The following is a 21,750-nucleotide window of genomic DNA, read 5'->3' as shown; positions in this document are numbered from 1 at the left end:
CGTTGCACAATCATCTTCTTATAGTTTCGCTATTTTAAGTATACGTCGCATTTAACTGAAACAACATCTGCTGTTCAGTCTGTCCTCGAGGTGCGCCGCTGCGCAGCGCGTGCAGCTGGGACACCGTTACCTGAATGACGCAAACGCGTCCTGCTTTCAGCAGCCAGCGCTGTCGGGCGTCACAGATAAACCTCGCACTCTGTCGTCACCAAGCTCTTCGGGACATCGCCTCTAAATATACTTTTTTCATTTTTTATCGTTTGCTGTAACTTGCGCAACTCATATAGGCAACACTTTCGGGTTCATTCAAGAGGTAAATTTGCCCGCAAGTAGGCTGTACGAACCGTAACCAGTGTCGGGCGTGTAGCCAAGGTTGCTGAATTCTGTCAGAAGGAGATTAGTGGGGTTTTACGTTAGATGGGGGTTAGCAGCGCAAGACGGAAAGAAAAATAGATCACGATCCGGTGTCCCATGGCATTGCGGAGCTGTGATGTTCTGGGCACCGGTATTCAAGGTGAATGGCTGTTGTTATTCGGAACAGAACGAGCAGAAAGGGGTAGCGACATTCTACAGATGGGACACATGATCTGCACTCGCAACGTAACCTACATCTTTAAAGTATTTAGTCTATTTAAAAGGCAGATTATAGGAGGCCCGCGCGTTATGCCGTAACTATTGCAGCTATGTTTAGAAATGCTGGATAATTTAAGGTTCAGAAAAAAAATCTGGAATGTTTGTCTAAAGAGTACCCTCTGCGCAGTTAACCTGTGTAATATTTGTACCGCTTCCTGGAATTTGGCCTCACCGTGTCATTCCACAAGAAGCGTAGCAACGCATTAACCGGGGTAAACAAAAACTATGGGATTTCTAAACCAATATATGCAGTCTGGAAATTCAGTCAAAACGTAGACATAGAAATAGTCATTCATTATCAACATTTGGAATGTTCTGACAAGTGCACATCCAAGGGTGTGTGCATGCTGTTTGTTCTTTAAGTAGGGTAAAACTGCAAATGTGCAAGTACGCAATTACTAACTGTAATAACGGTTCCTTGTATAGCTATTGATAGCACGCGGGCCTTTTTGCATTTGGGCTAAAGTCTTGGACAATAAATTATTAACTTGTTTATACTAGGTGATTTTATCATGGGAGGGGAGGGAGGGTGGAATGTGTTGGAATATAGAGATTCTTATGATTTGTACTGTTTTTCGGTCACTGTGAGGTGGTAACAGTCTTACTGGTAGGCCTGATCATTTTCAGGCTTCTCGGGTAATTCTGTCCCTAATTAGCATGATTTAGATAGATTTAAAAATTATTCACAAGGAAAAAGTGCGTTTAAATGGTCAAATGAAATGGTCCCTTAATTTGTCTGTTGATCAATGGGGGATTGTGAGCTCCTGTTCTCAGCATATTTAAATAACTCCATCATGATTAACTAATGTTTTAATTTATTATTGATCATATACAATGTCATACTCTGTGAGTCTGGAACACTTGTTTTCTGTCTCTAGTTAAGAAACAGGAACTTTAAAAGGTCAGTTAAATGTATTGCAAAATACTTGCAAGCACTAAAAACCCCGAAATGGATTGCCCCATCACCAAGATACTAACCAACAGTGCAGCCATACGGTCAACACTTCACTGTAAACCCTAACAGCAACTTCAATCACACTTCACCTAAACCAGTGCTTTCCAACTTTTTTCTGTGATGTCACACTTTTTATAATAAAACAATCCACGGCACACCACTATTCCATTTACCTATAAAAATCACCAACCATTTCACATCCAAGAAGGTGAGATGAGTTAACTGCGATTTACTGCTTTTTGAGAGCTGACTGCTGAGTATGAACAAAAACCAGCAATCACACCGGACAAAAAGAGGGTACAGGTGCACACCAGTGATTTATATGATTTTACTCAAGCACTCGTAACAGCAATTATAATACTCTACTTTTACTTATTATTACTAGTGTTGTTACTGAACCTTTTTCTCTTGTGTTCTGGTCAGTGTGCTTGCTGCCTGGGCTGAGTGGAAATGAGCCGGATTAGAGCGCTCACTGGGCTCCTGAGGGGCCGCGGTCTGTGTTGGCTGAGGGGCCACACTGTCCCCCGCCGCGGGTGCTCCTCCCGGGCCCCAGAGCCCACTCTCACAAGCTCCAGCTATGTGGAGGAGATGTACTACGCCTGGCTGGAAAACCCCAAAAACGTGCATGCGGTATGCTGGCCTCTTCTAGCGATTTCCAACATCCACCCACTTTCTGTGACTGGCTTTGGGCAATAAATGATGATTAGGATGCTGTAGGATATAGGAACTTTACAGATCGTATTCATTACCCACTGCAGACTGGAGTAAAATACGTTATCCCTTTAGGCACCAATCGAATTCCAGCAGAACATGTGTTTTACTAATATTCAGAACGAAACTATTTAATTGGATGCATTTTGGTTAGGAGCAGGTTTTAAAATACTAATGGCATTCATGTAGTGAAAGTATTTATTTCAAATGTGTATTTGAAAGTTTTCAGTGGTCAGAGTTATGGTGATAAATCCCCAATGGAGGCCTTGTGTTTTTTCCATTCATGAGCTGACATAGTCAACAAAATGTGCAAGGTGGTAGGTGGTTCTTGTTGTGCTAGGTGACCAAATGTCTTGGTCCTGAAACAGAGTACGTTTCCCGTGTATGTGACACCTTACCTGTGACTGTGCCATGTCCTCAGTCTTGGGACGTCTTTTTCCGGAACTCACACGTCAGCGCTGCACCTGGAGACGTACCTGACCCCCACCCCTCCAGCCTGCTCCAGGGCCGGGCCCTGTCCCAGACCCCTGCGCTGGCCCAGAAGGTGGTGGAGGATCACCTGGCTGTGCACACACTCATCAGGGCCTATCAGGTACCCTGCACACCTGTACACACACTCATCAGGGCCTATCAGGTACCCTGCACACCTGTACACACACTCATCAGGGCCTATCAGGTACCCTGCACACCTGTACACACACTCATCAGGGCCTATCAGGTACCCTGCACACCTGTACACACACTCATCAGGGCCTATCAGGTACCCTGCACACCTGTACACACACTCATCAGGGCCTATCAGGTACCCTGCACACCTGTACACACACTCATCAGGGCCTATCAGGTACCCTGCACACCTGTACACACACTCATCAGGGCCTATCAGGTACCCTGCACACCTGTGCACACACTCAGCAGGGTGTATCAGGTACACTGCACACCTGTACACACACTCATCAGGGTGTATTAGGTACACACCTATACACACACACTCATCAGGGTGTGTTAGGTACACACCTATACACACACACTACACACACACTCATCAGGGTGTATTTGGTACACACCTATAGACACACACTCATCAGGGTGTATTAGGTACCCTGCACACCTGGACACACATTCATGAGGTACACATCTGTATACACCTGTACACACGCCCATCAGTGTATATCAGGTACCCATCTGTATACACTTATACACCCGTCCATAAGTGCGTATCAGGTACACATCTATACACACACCAATCAGGGTGTATCAGGCAAATTTCTTTGGGAAAAGTCTGTTTTTCGTGTGTATGGTCTGCAGAACCATCAGAACTGTGTGTGCTGATGGTCCAGATTCCTTCTGTTGTTTGTCATTCTAAAGGAGTCTGCCTCTGTGCTGACACCATATGTTTTATTGCCAACTGTTTCCATTTTTATTTTTATGGCATTTAGAAGATGCTCTTTATCCAACAGCACTTACACAAATTACATTTGCAATTTCATTTTCATTATTATTGTTTTTGCATACAATCAATTTATACAGCTGCTTATTTAACTGAAACAGGTCAAGGGTACAATGGTGGTGCCTCAGCTGCTCACATCTGTGTTCTGCTTTCTGGCTGAGTATCTTAGCTTTGTGTGTTCTGTGACTCTGTGCTTTCTGGCTGAGTATCTTAGCTTTGTGTGTTCTGTGACTCTGTGCTTTCTGGCTGAGACTCTTAGCTTTGTGTGTTCTGTGACTCTGTGCTTTCTGGCTGAGACTCTTAGCTTTGTGTGTTCTGTGACTCTGTGCTTTCTGGCTGAGACTCTTAGCTTTGTGTGTTCTGTGACTCTGTGCTTTCTGGCTGAGACTCTTAGCTTTGTGTGTTCTGTGACTCTTGTGCTTTCTGGCTGAGACTCTTAGCTTTGTGTGTTCTGTGACTGTGCTCTCCAGCTGAGACTCCTGGCTTTCTGTGTTCTGTGACTCAGATTCGTGGACACCATGTGGCCCAGTTGGACCCTCTTGGGATTCTGGATGCTGATCTGGACAGTTTTGTTCCTTCAGATTTAATTACCACCATTGACAAGCTGGGTGAGCCCTTCCTCTCAGCATTCCTGTCATAAAATCCCCACAAACCGGACATACAGCAGACTGAAACCCTCCATCACAGCAGAGAGGAATAAATAGTAGAGATGAATGTTGTCTAAAGTAGTACTAGTTAATCTTATCTGAATGAGCACGGGTTAATCTTATCTGAATGAGCACGGGTTAATGTTATCTGAATGAGTGTGGGTTAATGTTATCTGAATGAGCACGGGTTGGGTTAATGTTATCGGAATGAGTGTGGGTTAATGTTATCTGAATGAACACGGGTTAATGTTATCTGAATGAGCATGGGTTAATGTTATCTGAATGAGCACAGGGTTAATGTTTTCTGAATGAGCGCAGGTTAATGTCATCTGAATGAGCACGGGTTAATGTTATCTGAATGAGCACAGGTTAATGTTATCTGAATGAGCGCGGGTTAATGTTATCTGAATGAGTGTAGCATGGTTAGCTCAGCTAGTTCGCTAGTAAGCATGGTGAAGTGCAGTGAAAGCGAAAGCTGGTAGCAGGTTATTGCAACAACACTCCCCGATGACGTAACCCTCAAATTCAAAATAACATTGTTGCCCTTGGCTAGAGGCGAGTTCGTCTTTAGCTGACTGGTAACGCGTTCATTCAACAAATAATTCGGACAAGTGAGAGGCCGGGGTTCAAATCCCACCTCGGACTCAGGCAATTTCTCACCTGTTACATGAGCGCGGGTTAATGTTATCTGAATGAGCACGGGTTAATGTTATCTGAATGAGCATGGGTTAATGTTATCTGAATGAGCACTGGTTAATGTTATCTGAATGAGCACGGGTTAATCTTATCTGAATGAATGCAGGTTAATGTTATCTGAATGAGCATAGGTTAATGTTATCTGAATGATCACTGGTTAATGTTATTTGAATGAGCACGGGTTAATGTTATCTGAATGACGTATACTTAACATCACTGAATGATGTAGCATTAACTCATTCGTTACCTGCTATCCTTCTATCTAGCATTTTATGGGCTGCTGGAGTCCGATTTGGACAAGACCTTCCAGCTGCCTGCGACTACGTTCATCGGAGGGAGTGACACCACGCTGCCGCTCAGGGAGATCATCCGCAGGCTGGAGGTGCGTGAGCGGGCGGGGCAGGGGGCTGGGTGAGAGGGTGAGGGGGGACTGGATTAAGATCAACCTGATCAGTCAAAATGCAGCAAAAGTGAAAGGAAATTAATGTGTCACATCTCGACGGGAAGATATGGTGAACCTCCCAAGTATTCTGCCTGTTAATATGGATGTCAACTGGATTGCATACTTCATATTCTATGTACAGAGTCATCAAAATACTGGAGATGAACCCCAGCGATATGTGGCCCTCATCACCTCTCTTCAGATTAATTTTAATATGTGTTTGATCTGTGATCTCAGCTGAGACAGGTTGAAACAAGCAGGGGGTTCTGGGTGTGGGTTCTGCTCAGTGCCTTTTGCGGTTTTGTCGAACGCGTAGATGACCTACTGCGGTCACATCGGAGTGGAGTACATGTTCATCAACAACGTGGAGCAGTGCCAGTGGATCAGGAGCAAGTTCGAGACTCCGGGGGCAATGCGGTTCTCTAACGAGGAGAAGAGGACCCTGCTGGCTCGACTGGTGCGCTCCACACGGTCAGAATAATTACGTGTCTTTCAGATGTTTCCCCTCTCCGGTCTTCAGAATGCCCCGTTCTCTCGGTTATCTGTAATACCTGAGAAGCGTTAAAGAGGTTTTCCCTCCAGGTTTGAAGATTTCCTGGCCAGGAAGTGGTCCTCTGAGAAGCGCTTTGGGCTGGAGGGCTGTGAGGTGCTGATTCCTGCCTTGAAGACCATCATCGACGTGTCGAGTGAGGCCGGCGTGGACAGTGTCATCATGGGCATGCCTCACCGGTGAGTACAGCAGGCCGCATACCCTCAGGGAGCACTTTATTAGCACTTTATTTTTTAGACTTATTGGTCTTCTGCTGCTGTGGCCTATCCACTTAGAGCAGGGGTCAGCAACCCTGGTCCTGGAGAGCCACGGGGTGTGCTAGCTTTTGTTGTTACTCAGCACTTAATTGATCAATTAAAGCAGTCGATTACTCAGTTAACTGGCCTCACCTGGTTTCTTGGGTATGAATCAGTTGCTGGTATTAAGGCGAAAACAAAAACCAGCACACCCTGCGGCTCTCCAGGACCAGGGTTGCCGACCCCTGACTTAGAGGTTTGACGTGTTGTGTGTTCAGAGATACTCTTCTGCATGCCACTTTTGTAATGTGTGGCTATTTGCATTACTGTCACCTTCCTGTCAGCTTCGAACGGCCTGGCCCTTTCTGTTCTGACATCATTTTTGGCCCCAGAACTGCTGCTCACTGGATGTTTTTTGTTTTTCACACAATTCTCTGCAAACTCTAGAGATTATTGTGCGTTGAAAATCCCAGGAGATCAGCAGTTTCTGAGATACTCAAACCACCCTGTCTGGCACCAGCAATAATTCCACAGTCAAAGTCACTTACGTCACATTTATTCCCCATTCTGACATTTGGTTTGAAAAACAGCTGAACCTCTTGACCATGTCTGCATGCTTTTATGCATTTATTTGCTGCCACATGAATGGCTGATTAGATATTTTCATTAACAAGCACATACATGCAAGTACATGTCCACCTAATTAAGTGCTCACTGAGTGTATATTTATCATCTGTGCTACTATCTGATCTCACCACAGCCATTATTTACAAGAAAGGCAACCTGTTTTCTCATTGCAGAGGCCGGTTGAACGTCCTGGCAAACGTTGTGCGGAAAGATCTAGATCAAATCTTCTGCCAGTTCGATCCAAAGCTGGAGGCTGCAGACGAGGTTAAGCGGCCCGATAAAATCAAGCATGATGTCACTTCAGAAAAACCTCTCTGACCAAAACTCTCCATGGCCACATGCTGAATATTGAGTTACACATTTGATATACATGTATTTAGTTAGGTAGTTAGGTAGAGTGGGCACAGTGTGGGGAGTGTGGAGGGGTCGGTAAGCGGGTGTTTGTTTGTCTCGCAGGGCTCGGGGGACGTGAAGTATCACCTGGGGATGTACCACGAGCGAATCAACCGCGTGACGAACCGGGACATCACCCTGTCACTCATGGCCAACCCCTCCCACCTGGAGGCGGTGGACCCGGTGGTGCAGGGCAAGGCCAAGGCCGTGCAGTTCTACCGGGGCGACGCCCAGGGCAAGAAGGTGCCTCAGGGCTCCCCAAACCTCCCCCTCTTTATGAGTGCAGTCTCTCTGACCCTCGTCTTCTAGCTTAACGTACTCTCGCCGAGCACTTTATTAGGTATTTATACTAATTGTAGTTATACTAAATGTATTTAGACTTCTACTGCTGTAGCCTATCCACTCAGAGTTATGATGCGTCGTGTGTTCAGAGATGCTCTTCTGCATACCACTGTTGTAACGTGTGGTTATTTGCGTTACTGTCTCCTTCCTGTCAGCTTTGACCAGTCTGGCCCTTCTCATCTGATGTCTCTCATTAACAAGGCGTTTCTGTCTGCAGAACTGCTGCTCACTGGAGTTTTTTGTACCATTCTTTTCTAACTGTAGAGACTAGTGTAGTGTCCCATGAGATCAGCAGGTTCTGAGATACTCAAACCACCCTTTCTTCCACCAACAATCCTTCCACGGTCAAAGTCTCTTAGATCACATTTTTCCCCCATTCTGATGGCTAATGTGAACATTAACTGAAGCCCCTGACCCGTATCTACATGATTGTATGCATTGCACTGCTGCCACACAATTGGCTGATTAGTAGGTGTAATAAAGTTGAAATATTCCTAATAAAGTGCTCGGTGAGTGTATATTTGGATATGAAATGCTCATCAGAGCATCTTTCTGCTCACTGTAAGCAGTAACACGCAGCAGAGGCAGGGAGTGTGAATTACATTATTTACAGAGCCATTTTTCACACAAATCTGTACGTAAAGTGATGGTCTGTGTTTACTGTGAGTAATTGGTGAGTGAAGTGATTGGTTAGTGGGTAAAGCGGTAGTCTGTGATTTGCAGGTGATGTCCCTCCTCATTCACGGTGATGCGGCGTTTGCGGGACAGGGGGTGGTCTACGAGACCTTTCACCTCAGCGAACTGCCCTCCTACACCACCCACGGCACCATCCACGTGGTCGCGAACAACCAGGTACCGTTCCCCGAAAGGCTCAGAGCGGCCTGCGCTGTTACACTAACAGTGCCGGGCGGGGGTCAGGCTCATGAACCTGCCATCTTTTCTCACAGATGAGTGCTGCTCTCGTCTGTTCTCTTTGAGGAAGAGGGGAATTGATTTCTCTCATTCCCCAGAGGGAGCGGGTGACATCTGGTCGATTCGTTAGCATTTAGCTCTGAAGGACCCATATATTCTTCTTAACTTGCTACCAAATACATTCTGAATGTAGTTGCCTGGTTCTCCTTTAATTACTCTTTTAGCCGTGGCTGTACACTAGCTAGTCGCTCTCAGGCAGGCTGTAGGTAGCTGCTCTTTTACTAGCTGCCGCTGTTCCTGCTGCTGCAATGTTTTCATGAGCACAGAGCTCATGGCTATGTGTGTGTCGAAACAGAATGCGTGGGTAATACCCGTGTCTTGTGTTCTGGTTCTGCCTCCAGATCGGGTTCACCACTGACCCGCGAGTGGCCCGGTCCTCTCCGTACCCCACGGACGTGGCGCGGGTGGTGAACGCGCCCATCTTCCACGTGAACGCAGACGACCCCGAGGCGGTGATATACGTGTGCAGGGTGGCTGCAGAGTGGAGGAGCATCTTCAACAAGGACGTGGTGATCGACCTGGTGCGCAACGCACACACACACACACACACACACACACCCTGAGGTGTTATACACTCACACACACACACACACACACACACACACACACCCTGAGGTGTTATACACTCACACACACACACACACACACACACCCTGAGGTGTTATACACTCACACACACACACACACACACCCTGAGGTGTTATACACTCACACACACACACACACACACACACCCTGAGGTGTTATACACTCACACACACACACACACACACACGCACACACCCTGAGGTGTTATACACTCACACACACACACACACACACACACACACACCCTGAGGTGTTATACACTCACACACACACACACACACACCCTGAGGTGTGATACACTCACACACACACACACACACCCTGAGGTGTTACACACTCACACACACACACACACACACACCCTGCGGTGTTATTCACTCACACCCTCCAGTCTGTAACACACTGACTGTGTGTGTGTGTGTGTGTGTGTCAGGTGTGTTACCGGCGTTTCGGACACAACGAGATGGACGAGCCCATGTTCACCCAGCCGCTGATGTACAAGCAGATCCGGCGGCAGGAGCACGTGCTGAAGAAGTACACCGACAAGCTGATCTCCGAGGGCGCGGTCACCCTGCAGGAGTCTGAGGTGCCGCCCGTTCCTCTCCTGCATGTCGCTTCTGAAATGCGCTAAAACACGGGACTACATAAGGGCAGGGACGGGCCATTTAACACATCTAGGCCTGTCATTTACTTCCATCGTTTAACTAGTGAGCGTCAAAACCTGAACCTTGAGGTCTCTACCTCCAACGCCTGACCTGGCAGGCTGTTCCGCACTGACAACCCACTGCATGAAGACGTACTGCCTGACACCAGCAGGATTTACAGGCAGGATGGAGATGCGCTCTGCGTGTACTCAGACAGTCTGTGCTCAGTATCAGATCTAGTTTCCTCAGAAAACTCCCCACATGTCAATCAATCTTTACACTTCACAGTTATCCTGGTGACTACAAAAGTTTTCTGGCCATAGATTGGGACAAACATGACTTAAATTGGGTATACTTTTGGATTATAGTGGGCAGATGTTGAACAAGACCTTAAAAGGGTGTATTGATTCCAGATTTTGAAACAAAAACAGCTCCTTGCTCTCTGTGCAGTCTCAGGAAGCTTCTTAACCTTTTCTCAAGCTATGGGGATGAAGCATGACTTTTGTAGTATGTGACTACAGCTCTCACCACTGTTTTCTCTAGTTATCTTAATGTTAGATTATACCTTTTCTTTATTCTGTATTATTGTATTAAAAACAATTAAATGACTGGTGTTCATTTGATCCTTCTACTTTTTATGAAGATGCATTTCATTATGCTTTCTTTGCTTCTAGGAAGAAATTTCCAAGTATGATAAAATCTGTGAAGAGGCATATGCACGTTCTAAAGATGAGAAGATTTTACACATCCGCCACTGGCTGGACTCACCGTGGCCAGGTAAGCTACCCTTTGTCATGATGGATTCACGGCGTGATTTATGAATAAGTAATTTTTTTTACATCAAATCGTCGTGTTAGAAATATTCTTATACGTCTCTGGTTATTTTCCTTTTTGTGAAAGCAATGTCTACAGTAAAGTTATTTCTATTGCAGGTTGCATGCATACAGCCAAGCCCATCCTGTTTTATTGTTTCGGTTCGTTTCTGATTTCTCATTTCCTGTTTCATTTCCATGTTCAGATTTCTTCACGGCAGACGGGGAGCCGAAGAGCATGACCTGCCCTCATACAGGGTTAGAGGAAGAGGCCCTGCAGCACATCGGCAACATCGCCAGCTCTGTACCTACACCGGACTTTGCTCTACACCCAGGTGAGTTTACACTGAACGGGAATTTACTCTACACCCAGGTGAGTTTACACTGAACGGAACTTTACTCTACACCCAGGTGAGTTTACACTGAACGGGACTTTACTCTACACCCAGGTGAGTTTACACTGAACAGGACTTTACTCTACACCCAGGTGAGTTTACACTGAACGGGACTTTACTCTACACCCAGGTGAGTTTACACTGAACGGGACTTTACTCTACACCCAGGTGAGTTTACACTGAACAGGACTTTACTCTACACCCAGGTGAGTTTACACTGAATGGGACATTACTCTACACCCAGGTGAGTTTACACTGAACAGGACTTTACTCTACACCCAGGTGAGTTTACACTGAACAGGACTTTACTCTACACCCAGGTGAGTTTACACTGAACAGGACTTTACTCTACACCCAAGTGAGTTTACACTGAACAGGACTTTACTCTACACCCAGGTGAGTTTACACTGAACAGGACTTTACTCTACACCCAGGTGAGTTTACACTGAATGGGACTTTACTCTACACCCAGGTGAGTTTACACTAAACAGGACTTTACTCTACACCCAGGTGAGTTTACACTAAACAGGACTTTACTCTACACCCAGGTGAGTTTACACTGAACGGGACTTTACTCTACACCCAGGTGAGTTTACACTAAACAGGACTTTACTCTACACCCAGGTGAGTTTACACTAAACAGGACTTTACTCTACACCCAGGTGAGTTTACACTGAACGGGACATTACTCTACACCCAAGTGAGTTTACACTGAACAGGACTTTACTCTACACCCAGGTGAGTTTACACTGAACGGGACATTACTCTACACCCAAGTGAGTTTACACTGAACGGGACTTTACTCTACACCCAGGTGAGTTTACACTGAACAGGACTTTACTCTACACCCCATTTACTCTTTATCGCATGCCTTAAACAGCATATCATAGCATATCATGCATACTAATGCAATTTCATGTTATTTCTGTAATGTCACACGTTCGACACTTTATGAAACCCCATACCAAATGTTGCATGTGCAATATCATGTGTAGTATATAAGTGTAGTATGGCGTGTGTAAGTGATCATGCGTGCTGTTCTCTGTGTTCTCAGGCGTGTGGCGTATTCTGCGGGGTCGGGCGGAGATGACCCAGAAGCGGTTGGTGGACTGGGCTCTGGGGGAGTACATGGCGTTCGGCTCTCTGCTGCGGGAGGGGACTCACGTTCGGCTCAGCGGACAGGACGTGGAGCGCGGGACCTTCAGGTGAGAGACACACCTGCCGGGGCAGCAACGCCCCGGTGGCAGTTCACCTTTACCCCTGCTGTTGTACAGGTGAGGGGGGGGTCAGCGGTAAAGGTGTTACTGTCTCTACAGCCATCGCCATCATGTTCTCCATGACCAGGAAGTGGATAAAAGGATCTGTGTCCCCATGAACCACCTGTGGGAAAACCAGGCATCATACACTGTGTGCAACAGCTCGCTGTCTGAGTACGGTGTCTTAGGTGAGAATCCGCCCAACAATTTGTGCTTTACTGAACACGGAAACACAACAGCCCTGGGCTTTACTGAACACGGAAACACAACAGCCCAGATGTGTTCTGCTGAACAGAGTAATTATAGTATGGTGTTGTTGTCTGTGTTAAATCAGGCTTTGAGCTGGTTTAAGATGGAGAGGGACAGTTTAGTAATTACAGTATGGTGTTGTTCTGTGTGTTAAACCAGGCTTTGAGCTGGGTTTTGCCATGGCAAGCCCTAATGCTCTGGTGTGCTGGGAGGCCCAGTTTGGGGATTTCCACAACACGGCCCAGTGCATCATAGACCAGTTCATCGCTTCGGGTCAGGCCAAGTGGGTCCGCAACAATGGCATCGTCCTGCTGCTGCCCCATGGCATGGAGGGAATGGTGAGACCCCCTAACCCATCACCCTAAATGCATGGAGGGAATGGTGAGACCCCCTAACCCATCACCCTAAACGCATGGAGGGAATGGTGAGACCCCCTAACCCATCACCCTAAACGCATGGAGGGAATGGTGAGACCCCCTAACCCATCACCCTAAACCTTACACCATAAACAACAACCATTATCCACCACCCTAAACCTCACACCATGAAACCACAACCATTATCCATCGCCCTAAACCTTATACCATGAAACATAAAACCACAATCATAGCCCATCACCCTAAACCTTACACCATGAAACCACAACCATTATCCATCGCCCTAAACCTTACACCATGAAACCACAACCATTATCCATCGCCCTAAACCTTACACCATGAAACCACAACCATTATCCATCGCCCTAAACCTTACACCATGAAACCACAACCATTATCCATCGCCCTAAACCTTACACCATGAAACATAAAACCACAATCATAACCCATCACCCTAAACCTTACACCATGAAACCACAATCATAATCCATCACCTTAAACATTACACCATAAAACCACAATCATAATCCACCACCCTAAACCTCACACCATAAAGCCGCAATCATAATCCATCACCCTAAACCTTACACCATAAAACCAGAATCATAATCCATCGCCCTAAACCTTACACCATAAAACCACAATCATAATCCATCACCCTAAACTATACATCAGTCATGAAGTTCTCATTTCTGCCTCTGCCTCCTCTCTCACGGGCAGGGTCCGGAGCACTCTTCAGCCCGGCCAGAACGGTTCCTCCAGATGAGTAAAGATGACTCGGATCGCTATCCTGTGGGTGAATCAGTCTTACTTTTACTCTTTAACCTCTTTTACCTTTAACATGCCTCCCGTACAGAATCAATCCCTAAATACAGCAGTTACAACAGTTCTCTTAGATCCTGGAGCTGCTTGCCATCAAAACCTTGCACTGTTGCTGCTAAATTTAGTCTGAAATGAATAATGTTTTAGAAATAAGCAGCCGGTTTAACTATACGGTAAACCGTATAGTTATTGGGTTTTTTTTTATTATGGAATGAAATAGGTGTATGTTCAGTGTAAAATTAACCTAAACATAAAAGGTTGCTTTGTTCAGATGATGCAGTGAAGTACTCTTTTTTTTTGGGGGGGGGGGGGGGATTTTTCAATTTTTCTCCCAATTTGGTAGCCAATTGTACCCCGTCTGATTCAATTAGAGCTAGAATTAGATACACCGCCCACACGGCCTTCTTCAAGCGGTCTCGTCTCATGCCCGTGACCCCGAGGCACCAGAGGTGCTTATTGTGCAGCAGTCTACTAACCCTGCCAAGTCCCTCCCTCTGGAGCAGCGATCTACTAACCCTGCCAAGTCCCTCCCTCTGGAGCAGCGAGCCAATTATGCTGCTCCACGTGAGCCGGCCAAACTTGGCTTTTTGGCAGGACCGGTCCCTGGTGTGCAGCTGCAGTAAACTGCAACCGCAAGTCTGCTGCATCTTAGCCTGTTGCGCCACCGCGGGCCCTCACAGTGAAGTACTCTTTAGTTCAGACGTGAGTTCCTGTGCCAGTACTCACGGTGACCAGCAGTCGAGAGTTAGCAGGGAGGGAAGGCTTTTGGCGGTGCTGCTGGAGAGACTTCTTGCAAGCAACCTTTCTCGAGAAAAGAACCCAGTTCTTCACAGCAAGGAGTTACAATAATACCAGCTTTATTGATGCTGCAGCAAAATCAAGCACAGAGAATGCACCACACCAATGTGAGAGCACACTCTAGATCATGCAACATTTGTTTTGCAAATAGCACATTGCTACAGCAACCACAAGGCTTACATTAATCACCCGTCTTTCCTCGCAAGGAGGGAGGAAGACTGTCTCTTTCGGAGGAACTGTCTGTGAGTGCGGTTCAAGCATTTGCTAATATCGTAGTGCACCAAACCTTTGGAGAGTGTTCTTTCTGCACATCTTGGCAGCTTGTATATTTTGTTCTGCTTTTTCCCCTGCACGTACGCCCATATGATGCACGCTATGGTGGAACACTCACCCCTTCTCTACATTTTGCTGGTTATCTGTCACAAGCACATTTTGTTCTTTTAAGCAGTTTTCTAACTATATGCATTGTACATGTCTGGATACATATATCCTAGGTTACATTACATTTTTCTCCCACAGTGCACTGTCACCCTCATCATGCATACTGGTTTATCTAGTGCTTAAGAAGGGGGGATGTGGGACATTTCTTAGGGAGTCCATAGGAGTCTAACTGCGTTTGTACTTTAGTGCTGCACTCATACCCTTGTAAAACCTGTATATGCTATAACTTCCCTAAACACTGTTTGGGCCATTTGAGGAAACAAGATGGTGTATCGTCCAGTATTGGCTCCTATTTACGTGTGTGAGCATAAAAGCCATAAAAGTCAGTCCTGCATGGTCACATGGGTTTTTCTCACATTCTTTTTCCGATGGTTAAGCTCTATCACTTATAGGAAATGCTTCTCACTATGTTTGGTGGTGTACGTTTTTTAGGAAATGAACAGTGTATATGTTTGGTGGTTTCTCTCTTTTAGGAAATGAACATTGTAAATTTGGTGTTGTATGTGTTTGTGTGCGTCTAATAAAGGAATTCTCCGGAGACTTCGAGGTCCAGCAGCTGTTTGACTGTAACTGGATTGTGGTGAACTGCTCAACCCCAGCCAACTACTTTCATGTCCTGCGGAGACAGATCTTACTTCCATTCCGGAAGCCGGTAAGGGGAAAAAACTATTTAACAAACACACCAGAATGGGCCGCGGTGGTGCAGCAGGCTAAGATGCAGCAGACTTGCGGTTGCAGTTTACTGCAGTTGCACACCGGGGACCGGGGTTTGATTCCCGGTCCTGCCAAAAGCCAAGTTTGGCCGGTGTATCTAATACTAGCGCTAATTGAATCAGACGGGGTATAATTGGCTACCAAATTGGGAGAAAAAGGGAAAAATCTGAAAAAAAAAACACACCAGGTATAATCAGTATTACCAATATAATCAGATATTAACATGGGTTGACAGGAATGACAACGTAAGGAGTCCTGGATGATGATTAGAGAAGCAGGGATGTGCTCCTGTAGAATCACCGGAGCAGGTGGAAAGCACTGTGCATAGATTCTGATGTTTCAGAGTGTCTTCCTCAGATAGGAATCTAACACATCAAATCCTCTCCTGCACGTTTTCACTGACACCCTGTTCACTGGCCCCCGGTCTTCTGTTCAACCCCTCCATGCAGAGGGGCCTCACTCTGCTCTAACACAAAGCCCTGAACACCTTGTAAATGTAAATGTAAAAGGTTGCCATTTATATAGCGCTATACAATTGATGCTTTTCATTCGCCCAGTCATACACACACTCACACACACACACACACTCACACACAAACAGCAATTGACTGCCATGCAAGGCACCAACCAGCTCGTAAGGAGCATCTGGGGGTTTGGCGTCTTGCTCAGGGACACTTCAACACGCCCCGGGGGGGGATTGAACCGGCAAACCCTCCGACTGCCAGACGACTGCTCTTACGTCCTGAGCCAATGTCGCCCCCCCTTGTCAACCTGTCAAAGATTCAAGAGGGCTTAGAAACGGAAGATCTGAAGATAAATTAGTTGTTTTTAAATTATTTGCTTCACGCCAAGCTCTCCATCGGAACTCTCCTTTTCTCCAGTGGGCCAGCGCTGTGCTTTTCGCACCGCGGCGCCTCTCTGAAACAGTCCCAGGATGCGGTGTTGAGGCGGCGCGGTGTGAGGCAGGAGAGCCGCTCTCAGCGAGGCGGTAAGAGCGGGGCCTCAGGAGGCCCAGGCTCTGCGGTGGGCCCAGGCAGGCCTCGCTGCTTCAGCAGCTGGAACTCCCTCTCCTCTCCTCTCCTCTCCTCTCGTCTCTAAACACGAGTGACACTACATCACAGAGAAAATAATATGACTTTGAGCCTCTTTTGAAACTGTGATCGGACACATGCTCAGACTATTAGCTTTTTTTTATGGGGGTGGCCTGTCACGTAGTGGTTAAGGTCCATGACTGGGACCCGCAAGGTCGGCATAGCCACAATAAGATCCACTTGAGCAAGGCCCTTAACCTTGCATTGGTCCCAGAGGATTGTCTTTTGCGTAGTCTAATCAACTGTACATCGCTCTGGATAAGAGCGTCTGCCAAATGCCATTTATGTAATCTAATGTATTCAAAATAGTGAACAATATATACTATATGATATGAAAATATTGAATACCGTACCATGCATTTTATTGACCGTGCAACATTGTGTGGGCAGGGGCAGGATGCATGTCTGTTTATGGTGAACAATGTGCACAGTATTGCACACATGCTTATAATAAAATCTATCTGTGCAATTTATCTTTCTGCAGTTAATTATCTTTACCCCAAAATCCCTGCTGAGGCACCCGGAGGCCAGGTCGAGTTTCGACGATATGACAGCAGGTACGTGTTTCACGGCTCTCTGTTGATGTGCTGGTTGTGTTTGTTATTAATGCACGCTGCTGGTTACCTTACTGTTGGCCGCTGATGCTCTCGGTACCAGGCACACGGTTCCAGCGCACCATCGCAGAGCAGGGTCCTGCCGGGTCCAGTCCAGAGAGGGTGAAACGGGTCATATTCTGCACAGGGAAGGTGTACTATGAACTGGCAAAAGAAAGAAAACAACAGGATCTGGAACATGATGTTGCTATAATCAGGCTAGAACAGGTACGTGCTTTACACCATACAATACAGGAATAATATTGAATGATGAATGGATGAATTAAATCAATTAATAAATCAATATCTGCCCTGCCACCCATGTGGCCCATCCCATATGGGATTATATATTATGATATATCAATTATCGAACACAAATACAGTTATGGATTCTTGTTTGTTTAATACCGAGCCGGTCCCTTTCCCTGGGCCCTTCCCTGTCTGTACAAAACTTTATTAGGTATTTTGTATACTTATTTTTTTTCTTCTGCTGCTGTTACCTATCCACTTATTGACGCTTTCAGTGTTCAGAGGTTCTCTCTGCGTACCACTGTTGTAATGTCTGGTTATTTGCGTTACTGTCACCTTCCTGTTAGCCCTTCTCCTCCGACCTCTCTCATTAACAGCATGTTTTTACCTACAGCACTGCTGCTCACTGGATGTTTTTGGTTTTTGTAACACCATCCTGACATTGGACTGAAAAACAGCTGAACGTCTTGACCTTGTCTGCATGCTTTTATGCATTTAGTTACTGCCACATGATTGGCTGATAAAATATTTGCATTAACAAGCTGGTTTACAGGTCTACCTAATAAAGTGCTCACTGAGTGTACATAGACTCAACTTACAAGTAATGGTAAACAATACCACGTGATGTTCAGTAGGAAGAGGAGACCTGCGTCAACACAGCTGGAGAGATACTGTTGAACTGTAAATCAGTTTAACCGTATCCATTAGCCTAATGTAGACATTGCTTACCCTTGACTATATTGATGACCATATGTTCTCTTAATCCCTTTGCACTGTGCCTCCTTCAATGTATGCTCTTAATTGTAGAGAGTGCTGTTTTGGAGCAGTGCTATATTTGAGTTTGCTTTTACAGATATCACCGTTCCCCTTTGACCTGGTCAAAGCAGAGGTTGAAAAATACCGTAATGCAGAGCTGATTTGGTGCCAGGAGGAGCACAAGAACATGGGCTACTATGACTACATCAGACCACGTTTCCTCACGGTTCTCTCCAACCATCGCCCAATATGGTACCTGTCCCCCAGCTGTCAAACTGTCCCCTTCAGCTCAGAGCCAAAATGTCTTCTTGAGATCAGAGCCAAAATGTCCTCTTGAGATCAGAGCCAAAATGTCTTCTTTAGCTCAAAGGCAAACTGCGCCCTTCAGCTCAGAGCCAAACTGTGCCTTTGGCTCAGAGCCAGACTGCCCTCTTTAGCTAGCCTGTGCCCAGTATGGATGTATCTCTTCCCATTTATTATACAGGGGCCTTCTTCCTGAAAAGTGTTTCCATTAGCATCAATTAATGTGGCTGGAGAATGTTGATTCCTAATTTTGTGTGACTTAATCAAATATAAAGTAGCATTAGTGCATTAAAATAACAGACATCTTTATATGTATTACTAAACCTGCATGTCTCAGTAATCATAAGATTTGGAGCTGGTGCCACTTTTCTTAACCCTCCTGTTATGTTCAACTTTAGGGAACAACAATAATGTTCCTGAGTCAAATCGACCCGGTGCATGTTTCACCATCTGAAAGTAGTTTAAGAAGATATTTTTCTCCATAAACATTATCTTTAGCTCAATTAATATCACTTTAATTCATATTTAGTGTAATCAAGTTTTTCACCTCTTACAGATCCTGTCTCTGATATTGGAAAAGAAAACAAATCAGTTTTGGTCTAAATTAGATCATTTTAGCCTTTGTATCCTCCATTATCACTGCTGGGTCAAATTGACCCGAACAGTATGTGTGTCATATAAACATGCAGGGGGGGGTTGCAAACATGTAAAATTTGTAATTTTTCATTTACATGTTCATTACAGTAATTAAGCCCAGCAGAAAAGGTTTCATGCTCCAAACATTTTTTTTCTATTTTTCATGGATTTTTAAACTTTGAAACGGGTCAATTTGACCCGCAACATAACAGGAGGGTTTTAAATTAAATTCCTTTCTGTCTGCGAATGTTTTTAAGGGCTCTGATTATTTGACATTACATTTGTAGGAGTTCAGGCCGTAGAGATTAATGGGATCTATGCACATTACAGAGCTAAACCATAATTGTCATATTATATGTGAACCTGGTGCTGGTGTGTGAGCGTTTGAGAGGCTGAGTTGTGACTCTGGGCCTTACCTTGGCAGGTATGTTGGTTTATGAGCTTTAGAGAGGCTGGGTTGAGACTCTGGGCCTTACCTTGGCAGGTATGTTGGTTTATGAGCTTTAGAGAGGCTGGGTTGAGACTCTGGGCCTTACTTTGGCAGGTTTGTTGGTTTATGAGCTTTAGAGAGGCTGGGTTGAGACTCTGGGCCTTACTTTGGCAGGTTTGTTGGTTTATGAGCTTTAGAGAGGCTGGGTTGAGACTCTGGGCCTTACTTTGGCAGGTATGTTGGTTTATGAGCTTTAGAGAGGCTGAGTTGTGACTCTGGGCCTTACCTTGGCAGGTATGTTGGTTTATGAGCTTTAGAGAGGCTGAGTTGTGACTCTGGGCCTTACCTTGGCAGGTATGTTGGTTTATGAGCTTTAGAGAGGCTGGGTTGAGACTCTGGGCCTTACTTTGGCAGGTTTGTTGGTTTATGAGCTTTAGAGAGGCTGGGTTGAGACTCTGGGCCTTACCTTGGCAGGTATGTTGGTTTATGAGCTTTAGAGAGGCTGGGTTGAGACTCTGGGCCTTACCTTGGCAGGTATGTTGGTTTATGAGCTTTAGAGAGGCTGGGTTGAGACTCTGGGCCTTACCTTGGCAGGTATGTTGGTTTATGAGCTTTAGAGAGGCAGGGTTGTGACTCTGGGCCTTACCTTGGCAGGTATGTTGGTTTATGAGCTTTAGAGAGGCTGGGTTGAGACTCTGGGCCTTACCTTGGCAGGTATGTTGGTTTGTGAGCTTTAGAGACGCTGGGTTGAGACTCTGGGCCTTACCTTGGCAGGTATGTTGGTTTATGAGCTTTAGAGAGGCTGGGTTGAGACTCTGGGCCTTACCTTGGCAGGTATGTTGGTTTGTGAGCTTTAGAGAGGCTGGGTTGAGACTCTGGGCCTTACCTTGGCAGGTATGTTGGTTTGTGAGCTTTAGAGAGGCTGGGTTGAGACTCTGGGCCTTACTTTGGCAGGTATGTTGGGCGTGATCCGGCAGCAGCTCCAGCCACTGGGAATAAAGCCACTCACCTGGCCGAGCTGAAGAGGTTCCTGAACACTGCTTTCAACCTGCAGGCCTTCCAGGGCAGGAGCTTCTGAACCCCACAGCGCAGACGCACAATGCACACACAATGCAGACGCACAGCGCATATGCACAGCATAGACACACAATGCAGGTGCACAAAGCAGACACACAATGTAGACACACAATGCAGGCGGACAAGGCAGACACACAACGCAGACACACAATGCAGACACACAACGCAGACACACAATGCAGACACACAATGCAGACACACAGTACACGTGATGCGCATGCACAATGCAAAGACAATCTGCTCTGTTTGATTTTCTGAATTAAAACACCAGATAAAAAAAAAGGCTAAATAATTAGCAGATTCTTATTTTTACAATATAATGTAATTATATTGTAATTCACTTACCCACTGGTACTGCAGGGGCTCTTATAACAGTGGAGCCTGCTGCATGGTGAGTATTAGAATGGAGCTGTGGCAGTAATTCAATAGCTATATGTGGGTGTGGCCATATTTACTTCTAAAATTTACTCATGAAGAATGAGGAAGCAATGATTCAAATTACATTTACATTTTCATTACATTTAAAAATTACAATGAGATGTAATTGCACAATCAAGGTAATGTAAACCATCCTGAATATATGCATATTCATGTAAAACAAGCACAGTTTTAAACAGTAACACATTTTTAAAAAATGTTTAAAAAAACTTGTAAAAAAAAAAATTGTAAACAAATATAGAAAAACAGGCGGAAACAAGTGGACAAATTAGCATCTGGATTTGTCCTTTATTTTACTTACAAATAAATGCAAGAGTTTTGTACGCAAACACAGTTCAGTGATAACCCGAATTGAGGCAGCTCAAATGAACTCTGGAGAATAAAACACTTGTACTTGTTTGTATATAAAAGTTAAGGATGAATTGCT

The 21,750-nt window shown here is 45.5% G+C and overlaps 1 protein-coding gene across 3 annotated transcripts; it reads left to right on the top strand.

Annotated features, from left to right (window-relative positions):
* The first annotated feature begins 173 nt into the window (after window positions 1-173).
* ogdhl (oxoglutarate dehydrogenase L) lies at window positions 174-21,536 on the top strand. Of its 3 annotated transcripts, none has more exons than XM_061228308.1 (23): window positions 174-313; window positions 2,012-2,218; window positions 2,721-2,891; window positions 4,255-4,357; window positions 5,359-5,474; window positions 5,851-6,005; window positions 6,117-6,263; window positions 7,121-7,211; window positions 7,404-7,583; window positions 8,406-8,534; window positions 8,996-9,175; window positions 9,676-9,828; window positions 10,561-10,663; window positions 10,905-11,033; window positions 12,148-12,298; window positions 12,410-12,537; window positions 12,758-12,936; window positions 13,696-13,767; window positions 15,563-15,688; window positions 17,326-17,398; window positions 17,499-17,662; window positions 18,537-18,691; window positions 20,763-21,536. In XM_061228308.1, the coding sequence occupies exons 2-23, from the start codon at window positions 2,039-2,041 to the stop codon at window positions 20,884-20,886; spliced, it is 3,009 nt and encodes a 1,002-aa protein (XP_061084292.1). In that variant the 5' UTR covers window positions 174-313; window positions 2,012-2,038; the 3' UTR covers window positions 20,887-21,536. The 3 variants fall into 3 exon arrangements, with proteins under 3 accessions (XP_061084292.1, XP_061084293.1, XP_061084294.1); XM_061228309.1 differs by lacking the exon at window positions 174-313 and adding an exon at window positions 361-514; XM_061228310.1 differs by lacking the exons at window positions 174-313; window positions 2,012-2,218; window positions 2,721-2,891 and adding an exon at window positions 3,168-3,185.
* Window positions 21,537-21,750: the final 214 nt, after the last annotated feature.

The sequence above is a fragment of the Conger conger genome, chromosome 18, assembly GCF_963514075.1.
Source record: "Conger conger chromosome 18, fConCon1.1, whole genome shotgun sequence".
NCBI lineage: Eukaryota > Metazoa > Chordata > Actinopteri > Anguilliformes > Congridae > Conger > Conger conger.
Note: the sequence above shows the minus strand (reverse complement) of the source record. Positions and strands in the feature narration are given on the sequence as shown.

Bases quoted from the DNA above. Each gene is read 5' to 3' on its own strand.
- ogdhl (XM_061228308.1), top strand. From the start codon at position 2,039: ATGAGCCGGATTAGAGCGCTCACTGGGCTCCTGAGGGGCCGCGGTCTG. The intron at 9,176-9,675 runs GTGCGCAACGCA...TGTGTGTGTCAG, and splicing joins AGGACGTGGTGATCGACCTG to GTGTGTTACCGGCGTTTCGG. The intron at 12,538-12,757 runs GTGAGAATCCGC...GTGTTAAACCAG, and splicing joins GTCTGAGTACGGTGTCTTAG to GCTTTGAGCTGGGTTTTGCC.